The sequence below is a fragment of the Cebus imitator genome, unplaced genomic scaffold, assembly GCF_001604975.1.
Source record: "Cebus imitator isolate Cc_AM_T3 unplaced genomic scaffold, Cebus_imitator-1.0 Scaffold62, whole genome shotgun sequence".
NCBI lineage: Eukaryota > Metazoa > Chordata > Mammalia > Primates > Cebidae > Cebus > Cebus imitator.
In genome coordinates, this window is record NW_016107377.1 from 7,161,408 (window position 1) to 7,172,990 (window position 11,583).

General features: G+C 41.2%; 1 protein-coding gene across 1 annotated transcript in view; it reads right to left on the reverse strand.

Moving 5' to 3' along the window:
- Positions 1-3,862: 3,862 nt before the first annotated feature.
- The window catches only part of HS6ST3 (heparan sulfate 6-O-sulfotransferase 3), a 739,085-nt gene continuing 731,364 nt past the window's right edge, over positions 3,863-11,583 (reverse strand). The window contains exon 2 of the mRNA XM_017530056.2: positions 3,863-4,762. Coding sequence (XP_017385545.1) covers positions 4,054-4,762 — 709 coding nt within the window. The 3' untranslated portion in view covers positions 3,863-4,053. The remainder of the gene's footprint in view (positions 4,763-11,583) is intronic.

An 11,583-nucleotide genomic window follows, 5' to 3' on the forward strand; every position in this document is an offset into this window, starting at 1 on the left:
AATGATACACAAAGTGATGAATTTTAGTTTTTATCTCTTGCAAAATGTATGATGAAGTAAGTGACATTAAAAAACACTTGAAATATTGTTTGGTTCCCTTTTGTGTCAGATACTGATAGTATTTATTGGTATTCATTTCCACATTGTTTCTTTAATAACAGAATCCCCACACTTATCAAGGCACGTGACAATCAATAATAAAGACATTCCCTAGCCTTATTTGCAGCTAGATGTGGCAAATGTCTCGGTTCTAACCCATGAGGTGTGACTGGAAGCAATATGTGCAACTTCCCTCTACTTCCTCTCTACTATCTTAAATGTAAACATGATGGCAGGAGCTGCAGCAGCCATCTTGGTCCATGAGGGGGATGCAGCACAGTAGGATGACAGAGCAACAGGAGGGGGCCTAGACTTCTGGTAATGTCACACACCAGAGCTGTCAAACCAGTTTGCCTTTAAGTAAGAGAGAAATAGCTTCCATGTTAAGTCACTATTTTGAATTTCTGTGTTAAAACAGCTGAATGGGAATTCTATACAATCCATTTATATTTATTTTTTAATGATCTATTCTTAACTCCTCGCTAGGTCTATCTTGGGGACTTTCTTGCCAACATTAGTAATATCCCTGCTCAGATTTTTGAAAAAACTACCTTAAAAGCATAACAGAGTCCTCATACTTCAAATTTTTGATCAAACTAATTATAACAAAGTTACCTTTTTAGATGAGAAGATGTCTTTATCATTTTTAATAAAATTACATGATCTCCCTCTCTGTTATCTAACACTGATTGTTAATGTTACCAATTATTATGAGCGTTCTAATAATTCTTAGGGAAGTTTCATCCAGTTTCCAAGAGTAGGCTGCCTAAAAGCTAGAAGGAGACAGAATAGATAAGTGTGTATCTTAGTCCTTAATAAAACACACACACGTGCACATACACACAAAGATGTCTCATCTCAATCTCCAGTCTGGGTAGTGGAGCTGTCATTGCCAAGAGAAGGGAAAGAACTGCAGGAGTCAATAGGATGTAGAACTCTTGGGGGCTGTTTTTTTCTTTTTTGGCTTTTCTTGGGCTTTTGACACTGATGTATCTGGAGTTGATTTGGTTTGGGACTTAACACTCCTGACTTCCATGGATCCTTGGGCCCAGACGCCTTCTGCTGGCATCACTTCCCTGAACATCATTCAGCATGGAAGTGGGCAGCCAATTTTTGGAGAATAAACTGCATTCCTACCTCTCCATTTCTATCAACATAGGACCCCATGGGTCTGACAAGCTTGCTGCTTTAGAAGGAAATTATATGAGGGAGGAAGCCCATGTCGGTCTTTTTAATTTGCTCAGCACTGGCCTGGGGCCAACATAAAGAGCTGCCTCCCTCTGAACATCCCGATACCTGGTCTCAAGTGGAGCCCCATACATCATGCCTTCAGTAGAAGGCAGCAGAAGCCTTTGATACCAATCCCGAGGTGCACAAGGAACAGTGTGAAGTGAGCAGGGGCTGCCTCCAAGTCTCAGCTATGCATGAATTCCTTGCCAAAATTTTAAAGTGAGTTTAAAAGAAACAATCCGAATGCTTTATAACTCGTTTTGATTTTCCACATGACAAAACACTGGATTGTCATTGTGTGTGTGTGCGTGCGTGTGCACACACGCACGTGTGTTTGTGTATGTCACAAGCATAGGCAGAAGGATAATTTGCAGTCCTGCTGTTCTACGCAGAACATTAGATCCTCACAATGAAATAAGAAGCCAGAGACAGCCGCTCATTAATCCCAGCTGCAACCCTCCTTCACTTCTTGCCTTAGGAACAAATCATTGAAAATGGAGAAATATTTTGTGAGCCTAATCTCTACCAAGTAACAAGCAATATTTACTTGGCCTCTTTTAATTCACCCTTGCATAAAACACAGCTTTCTAAAAGAATCGTCAATCTCTCAGCTCATTGATGGCTCAATGATGTGGAGAGGGCTGGACTGACCCAAGGCAGCATGGCTCTGGGTCACTGTTAGCTTGGCGCTGTCACAGCTGGGCTGCCCACATGGGTTAGAGACAGAGGCTTCTGGGAAATTGCAGCTGGCTTCTTGCATCCTTGGCAGGAAGCTTTAGGCAGGATGAGCCCTTATTCCATATGGATATGGTGATGGAGTAAAGAGAACTTGGCCTTTGCAGTCAACTAGACCTAGCTTACAACCCGTGGAGGAGCGACTTATTTTCTGTGGGTTTGACTTTTCTCATCTATGAAATGGAGTCTAACAATATTCATTCATTGTGCAGAATATATTCAAGGTATGAAAAGGGCCTCCCCCAGTTCCTGGAACAAGGGAACCACCCAATAACGCCTTCCCTTGCACCCCAGATGAAGCCAAGCACAGTGAGAGAAGCATCTCCAGGTGTCTGTCTGGTGGAGCCGCTGGACTCCCCTCTGTGCAGGTAAGCACTCCATGAATGCTTGTGGGCTGATTGACTCACAACCCCAGAGAGAGTATTCTGGAGGCTGAGAAGTGGCTTAGATAAGGCTGGCTTAAACATCAAACATGTTGGATATCAATGAAATAGGCTTTTCAATCTGATTTAGGGGTTTCACACGTTTTTGCCTTCAGCTCCTTGAAGGGATTGATCAGATCAATCCGTTGTGAAACTTCCCACTCATTCTGATCCTCCTAATAAATGCTAGACAAAGGCTTTCTCTTCTTTCTTCCATACATATCCCCTTATTATTCAACAAAATTCTTGTTATTGCAGTTGGGATTGTGAAAAGGTGAAAATAAGAACTTGGCAATGCAGCACACTTCTTTCCAGTTTTAGACAGTCTGGCCTGATTTACTGGCTGTGGCCACAGTCCACAACAGGTAAAGACGGTGTGGGAAGAAAGCAGTGATCAGGCTGGAGATAGTCAAGATGCTGGGAGGGAGAGGCTGTCTAAATGCCTGGGATAACCAGCCCAGGAATGGTATTCCATGTCTCCTGGCCTAATTCAGAGTTCTTCTTCATTTAGTGACCTCAGATATATTTTTGAGCTAAGCTCCTATTCTTTGGGCCAAGGTTTTAAAAAACATCTTTCTCTCTGTGGTGGCAAAATTTCAAGACTGGTAGTACCCCATTAAAGAAGATATCTTCTCCATGAAGGTTAAACTTTGCAATATTTCATTTAAAATCTAAGGTTATGTAGCCAGTTTAGAAATGCTAGGCATATATATTGATCTTCCTGATACTTTTTTCTCTCTCAATTTATTGTTCATTCCTCACATTGAAAGTAACATTGGTAAAGTGAGACCCCTTTAGGCATTAGCAAATAAGCAAGGTTTCTCTTAAATGCTCCTACCAATGTTCATTTCTCAGGGGCCACAACCTCACCTGTCCTGGATCCACTCCCCGTTCCCTAAAAGATGGAAGGAAAAGCATTACTTAAGGTCCGGATTTTGCAGGATGTGGGCCTCTAGCTATAGTCATTAATAGGATAATTTGGTTTCAAAACAACTGCAACAACAAAACACATTACTTGTGATTTAAGTCACATTCAAATAGAGTTCAAAGATGCTAGCCAACAGCCTAGTGGGGGTTGGCATAAGACCTCATCTAAGAGCTGAAATGTTTTTCTTTTTCTCTCTCTTTATGCAGACTGGTATTCTCATAATGGGAGACAGTATGACATAGACCAGTTTCAGCAGAACATCCAAGCCATAATTTGGCTTATCATGTGTGCCTCTGTGGGTTCCTGGTGCCCAAACTATTCTATGCTCCTTCAAAGGAGATCAAAGGAACTGTCGTCTCCTTTTGGTGCTGCTCTCCTTGGCCTTCAAAAAAAATAAAAAAAAAAACAAAAAAAAAAAAAAAAAAAAAAAAAAAAAAAAAAAAAAAAAAAAAAAAAAAAAAAAAAAGAACAAGATAGATAATCTCCAGCTGGATAAAAATGAAGACAAGGAAGCAGATGTCCACATCAAATACACACAGCCAGATGTCCTCAGAACGGCCCAGCTTCTCCACGGTAACTCAACAGAAGGTCAGTGTGCCTGCTCATCCTCCCCCTCCTGAGAGAGGAGAGGGCAGGGGGTCACCATCTCACCACCTGGCTGTTGTAGTCCTCGGTGACAGTCCCCTCTGTGGCCCCATCCTCTTTGGGCCACTGGTGGACCCTGTGCTCCCGCTGCAGCCTCCGCTCCTCCCGCCGCTTCTGGCGGTCCCTCTGGTGCTCTAGCTGCTTGGTGTGGTGGTAGCGCTGCTGGAAGAGATCTTTCGCATACTCGTAAAGCTTCATGTCCAGGAAGTTTAGTTCCTCAATGCGTTGGCGGGCACCCTCATTGATCTCCACGTTAGAAGCCCGCGTGATGTTGAACTGCGTGAAGGGGGAGATGAACTTGAGGTTGAATGTTCTCTCAAAGAGAAACTGTGTCTTCCTCTGGAACTCTGTAAGCCCAAAGAAGGCCATGTTCTTCAGGTTGTTCTTTGCACTCTGCAACAGGATGGTGTTTCTTTCACTTTCGTTCATGAAAGTCAAGTTGTAGCAGCCCACCAAGCTGAGGTCAGCCAGCATGCGCACCTGGCGATTGTTAGCCAGATTGTAGCTGCAATCCATAAACTCCCGCAAGCTGACCCCAGACCAGTCATCCCCAGGGTAGCAGGTAGGCAGCTCATCAGGGGTGGGGCTTCTTCCATCACACATGTGAAGAGAGGTTTTCCACGTGGCCCCTCTCTGGACGTGTTTCCACTCACTCAGGTAACGCGACACTGGGTCCCGTAACATTGTGATGTAATAGAAATTCCTAGAAGAAATTAGAGGAAGAGTGTCAGTAGTTGACAACTCTAACAGGAGGGATCTTAACTTCTATAATTTTACATCAGCACTGAGTCAAGGGACTCTTTTGCCAAATGTCCATGTGAGAGTATTTGCCTGCTTTTGTGCCTACTGATGTATGAATATGTTTCCATAAGATATATGCACCAGTGTTCAATAGTTTGTTGAGCTTTTCCTCCTTGCTCCAGTGTGGGGAGGGATGGGGTGGAAAGAATAGATAGTTCATTTCTTCATTCATTCAGCAATTATTCACTGATAGATTACTACTGGCAATAACGATACCTTACACTTAGAGAAAACACCATGATTTTTAAAAGTTATTACCCATCTGTTTCATTTGATCCTTATAGCAAACCTTTGTGGTAGATGGGGTTCTACATGATAGGGTTACATGAAGGAGGTGAAGTGATTTACCCAAGGTCATGGTACTAGAAAGAAGAAGGCCGAACCTGTATTCTCCTTAACCTTTCTCTTTTTTATTTTTCTGAGAGGGAGTCTTGCTCTGTCATCCAGGCTGGAGTGCAATGGCACAATCATGGCTCATGGCAACCCCTGCCTCACCACACCCAGCTAATTTTTGTATATTTAATAGAGATGGGGTTTCATGATGTTGGCTAGGCTGGTCTCGAACTCCTGACCTCAAGTGATCTACCCGCCTCAGACTCCCAAAGTGCTGGGATCACAGGTGTGAGTCAGTGTACCTGCCGGCCTCCTTAATCTCTTTATATTGCTTTTGGGATTATGAGGTAGGTGCGTTGAGGAAGGATGGGTTGGGTGTGAAGACTAATATTTATCGGACTCGTACAATGTGTTAGGAACTGTGCTACATGCTTTATGGATGCTTGCACAGATGATCCTCAAGACAACTTTGTAAAATGGGTTTTATCATTACTTTTTAAAATAAAAGCTGAAGCCACAGAGGTTCAGAAAGGTGAAAAATACAGCCACAAACCCTGGAGCATGTTAATACCTGACCTGCAATCTAAGTTAGGCCTATTTGATTTCAAAGCTCCCATGCTTTCCTGTGCATCACATTAGTATTTAAATTGTAATTTCTATGTATTGAGCACCTATTAATTTTAGGTTCTGTGGTTATAACAATCACAGATCTCAACAAATGCCATCTAATGGATTACTGAAACGAAACCTATTATTAAATGGTTCTCTTTAGAATAATCACATAGAGATTAGGATACCTGTGGTTTAAAAGGACAAGGGAAGTGCAAAGAGGCAGGAAGAGAGATGGAGAAGTTGAGAAATGAAAGAGAAACAGTAGGCATTACAGGAAAGTAAATATTGGTTCAAAATAAGGAAAATCCTTTCCATGAATTGAGAAGCCTACCAATGGAATGGTATGTAAAATAAGCTGCCCAAAGTTATCTCGGTAGTAAGTTATAGAACTTGGATTAATCTGGTCTGATTTACTTAAAAAATAGTCACTACATTATATTAAAGGAAAACCTCCTATTTTGTAGGAAAAATTCAACCTAGTATGTGTGTAACTTGGCCAAGTAAACTGAATTTAAAAAAAAATGCATACCAACTAAAAGTAACTTTTAAAAAACAAAAATGTAAGGGTACAATGTTATTCTGCTTTTAAAGAGGAACTGATGAGCTACAATATTGGAAACTATACGTTTTCTATATTCTATTATCTTGACTGTCTAGCCTTACCCTTAGGTAAGCCAGGCAGTTTCGAAATGTGCTAAAGAAACTCCAAAATCTTTAAGTAACATTCACTTTCCTTTAAATCAGGAGGTGAAATTTATTGAAACTGCCAAGAACAGAACAGTCTGAGCTCTTGATTTTGCCAATCACCATTTTCCATGACTCTGTTGTCTTTCGCTGTGACAGAATGACAATTTCATCAGTGTCAGAAAATTTCCCAAAAGGTCAGCAGGGAAAGCAGAAAATGAGTGACACAGCTTCTGGGCTTCAAGAGGAAATACTGATGATAAAGTTTTGCCCAGAGAGGATATTACTGTAGTTGAATATCATATGGCATGTCATTATTAATCCTGCTTTAGTCCTATGTTGGGACTTGTTCATGTTTCAGGCTTTTGTCTCAGTTGAGAAAATTGGCCACGGACCTTCCAGTACCTTCATTCCACTGCAGATCTTCATTCCACATAACCTCAAAGCTGACAGAAACTGGTTTAGGCTTCAAATGGTTTTGGGTCCAAATTTAACTTTATTCAGTTTAACATTGCGTCAAACATTGACTAAATTGTAGGACGACACTTACATGAATAAAATAAGTCCTAAATGTTTTGAAGTTCTACCAGCCATGGGGGTCAATTTGAAACTAACTCTTTTCTGACATCAAAACATAGAGACGTCTTAGTGGAACATATTCATTGATGAAGTAGAATGTCATCCTATCTTACGGTTCTGAATCTGAGTGGTTAAAAGCATCTGGAAATTGCTTTAGACAGACATGCTCTCATGCACATTTTGTTTGTTTCCATCCTGCAAAGCAGACTAAATAGAAAGTTAGAAAGTAATAATAAGCCAATAGGGTTGAAGAACACTCAAATATTGAAGAAAAAGAACAACAACAACTGAAAGTGAGATTAATTAAATCATATTTCTCATATCAATTTTTTCTCTCTTTTCACTTGCTCCTCTACTTTCAGACAGAAAACTACTCAAGTCATTGTTAAAATGATGTCTGTCTCCAGGCCACATGTCCAACCTTCATCGCTGACAAGCGCTGCTTTGGTTTCATGAATCTCCTCCCCACTCACTTTTCCCTGCTCCCATAGCTCCCAGTTCAGTCTCTAATGAAAGTACTTAAAGGATCCGGTAATACTGAAATCTCCAACTTTATTTTTTAGGTCTTACTTGTTCAACAGCGCAATGGAGTTGAGAAATCATTTTTTAAGTGGGTAAAATGAAGACTAGAGAGGAAGAATGGGCAGCACCTGAGAGCTGTGTGGCCACAATACAGAAAACCTTCTGTTCTGTTTAATTCAACCTCCTACTCATAGACAATATCACTTGTTTGTATATTTTCCCTTACGGTTAACCTAAGCTCTTCCCACATAGTGACACAATAAAAAGCAAACTCCTATGCCCCCCACCTTCAATTCATCTGTTCATTCATCAATTTTCCAAACTTTAATTAAGCCCCATCTATTTGCCAAACACTTGGGACTAGGCACTGGGGACTCAAAGACTAATATGTCATTGTCCCCAAGGAGATTTTGGGCACCCAGTGATTTTGGTAAAGTGAAAGAAATGCTAACTACCAACTTAAGCGAATGTTACACCAATATCCCTGGACCAGAGCAGTCCCTCAGACAGATAGCTTTGTTTGCCTCGGTGACAGCGTCTTGTCAGCATATCTTCCATTTGTCAACTACTCACTGAGAGTTTGTGCGAATGCATTTAAGAATGTCTGTAAAGCAACTGGAGCCCTTTAGAACTGCTGTTTGGTGGCCATGAGGGTAATGAGGGCCAATACTGAGAAAGATTAGGGAATGAGGTTAAGTCAATAATCCTTTTAACTGGTAATTATCATATGGGCCATCAGGGCTTACTAAAGTTCCACCAAATGGAACACACAGATTTCCATAACGGTTTCAAATGGATTGTAGTATCTTGTTCTGCTGTAAGGTGATGAAGTTAAAAAAAAATCCTAAATACAACACGAAGGTATTACTGCCTTCTCTTACTTTGAAAGTCTTTCCCTTTCTTTGCTCTTTGGTATCCTGCTCATCTTCCCTGGTACAGCTCAAGGCTCACATCCATCTTCCTTGACTTTCCAGAATATCGAGCTTACTGTATCACCTACTGCACGTTTAACTTAAATGTAGCTGTCTTGGTCACATCTACCCTCTAAGTTCCTTTTTGATAACCCTACCTTAGGCCTCAGATCCCTAGCAAAAGTCCCAGCACCTACTGCAAAGCTCTGCTCACAGCAGATGTTCAATAAATGATTGCTATGTAAAAGAAAATTATTACATGAAATAAGTATATTTTAATAACCAAGTCTAATATTGCCTTTGATAAATATGCCTTTATTTCCTCTGCTAAAACTAAAGTGATACATTTTTAAATGCCTAAAATGTGTGCAAAGATTGTCATTTGATTGTGATCATTAGTGATATGGAGAGAAACAGTCAACACAGACTCAGAGCAAAAAGGAGAATATTTTAAACAAGTAATTAGTAACAATGAGGTTTATTTATTTATTTTTAAAATTAAACTTACTGGGTTTCTTCCCTACTATTTCAAGAACCTATGTTTCACTGAGCAGTTTATTGTATAATTTGTTCTCTTCCTTAATTAGCAAGTCATTTAATTAACACATGCTTATTGAGGGTTTGGTATGTGTAAGGAACTGCTTCTGGAAATGTTGAGAACATAAAAAAAAGAAGAAGAAAATGCTCTCAAGTATTACTGCACAGGTGTGGTAGAGCAGAAAAACACATTCATTAGCAAGCTACAGAGGTCAGGAGTAGACAAAGAATACTTAAGAGAGCTGCTCTTCAAGAATGTACCTAGAGCAGAGTACCCTGACTTGACCAGGAAGCTCATGTTTTGCTTTTCACTAAACGTTCATTTAACAAATGAATGAAATGCAAGGATGGTATAGACTGGAGCAGAATGTTGAGACCCAATTGCCATAGGCTCTGAATGTGATTGTGAATTGCTAAAATTGAAAGTGTTAATTTAGAAAGACTCATTCAGAAATTGTGTGAAGAGCTCTGTGTAAAGTAGGTAGAGACCACAGGAGACATTCAGCAGCCATGGTAAGAGACTGGCAGGGATAACCCCAGAATGTGGGTGTTGAAGAGAAAAAATCTGAGATAGATTCAGGAAGCGCCATGCACCCACCTGCCACTGCTCTCCCCCGCTTTCTGTGGTCAGCTTTCTCTAGGCTACTTTTTCCTCTTCTCTGTTTCTTTCTTTCCTTTTAGCAAATCCTTCCTTTTCAATACTGCAGTAGATAAGAGGCAGAGCTAGTATCTTCATCCAAATGGTAGGATGAGGAGTATAAGTCCCTGGAATCACTTTGCTGGTGGCAATTTTAAACAATTTATGTTTGTGAGGCTTTGACTCGCCTATCCAATGAGAACACACTTGAAAGAACATACAAAATGCTCGGTTCATGCAGTTTAGTAAACAGATTCCTTCCACCAGCAGCTTAACCCTCATAAAACAAAGCAACAAAATTAATAGCTCCACACTCCACAGTTTTATGCATTTATAAAAACCAGATCAGGTAGGAACTCCTCCACCCAGCCTGCTCTCATGTTCCCTGTGGAAGGCATTTCTCCCTCACTGCCCCCTGAAACTTGAGATCCCCTCATATGCTATCTTTATTCTAGCGACCAGTCTAATGTGTACAGGCTTTATGCAACTTGAGAGAGGGAAGCTTGCCTGACTCACCTTTGATTCTCCAGAACATATAATGCATGACCTTGTGTTCAGTTGTTCAATGTTTGTGGAGTGAATAAATGTAAAACATTTATCAGTCACTCTTTCGGAGATTCCTAGAGCTTGTGAAGTATGTTGGAAATAAGACATTTCTTCTAGGTTTTCTTACCCTGCAGTTTGGAATGACTTTTCCCCATCGAACCACGTCTTGCCAAAGCTCCATGTCTCACAAAGAACACTGTGAACGATTGCAAGGGGTAGACTTGGGGCATCTAAAGGAGGCTGTTGATCCTCACCATGGAGCATGCACAGCGACCAGCACATCTTAATCATAAGCTGATCTGTGCATCTTAAAAAAGTGAAGCTTAGCTCCCTCTGCCCTGCTCTGCTGTGTGCAGGGGTCAGTTTCCAAATGTTCAGAATGGAATTAATTTCTTGGCTTTCTTTGGTGCTGTGTACTCATCATGGGCTGTCCATGCTTCATTATCTCAACGGAGCATTTTCTGCCCTTCGGAGTATCTGATCGGGGTATTGCAGCAGTTAAGGCTTAGCAATCAGACTGCCCTTTGGCACAGCTTTGAAAGGTCTTTGATTCAAGTCTTGAAAACAAATTAAGGGATTTAAGAACGATATTCTAAGCCAATGGGAAGTTGGAGACTAGGACTGTGAAGTATCGTAATAAAGAACTTTAAGAAGCTGACAGTGGTGTGTGTCATGCGATTGGTTCCGAGGGTGCTCGCGATGTGAGGAGGAGGAAATGGAGATGCATGCACGTGGTTATCTTACCTCACACAGAAGCCACACATCACATGGCACCAAGCTGCCGTTACCTTCTCCCTCACGCTGACTTAGAAGGCAGCCAGACTGTCTGCGCTCATGCATTTTTATTCTACTTACTGCCTATGGATCTTGACTCTCTTCAGTAGGTAAGATGAAGGGGATAGGAGTGCCCACAGGGCTTCCCGCAGGAGGGGAGAGGCTCGGTTATGGCTCTCCTCACTTATGCACCAGATAACTTTAAAGGAAGAATAGTTCAGATTTAGCTGTTCTTGCTTTTTTCAAAATTATTGATAATTTTCCCCAGTTAAATATGCAATAATGTACTGCCATTATGGAAAATATGGGAACTGTAGAACAGTAAAAAAGAAAAAAAGTAGGTCAGGCAGTGGATCACACCTGTAGTCCCAGCATTTTGGGAGACTGAGGTGGGAGGATCACTTGAGGTCACTAGTTCAAAACCAGCCTGGCCAATATGGTGAAACCCTATCTCTACTAAAAATACAAAAATGAGCTGGGCACTACTTGGGAGGCTGAGGCAGGAGAATCGGTTGAACCTGGAAGGTGGAGGTTGCAGTAAGCCAAGATTACACCACGGCCCTCCAACCTGGGTGACAGAGCGAGACT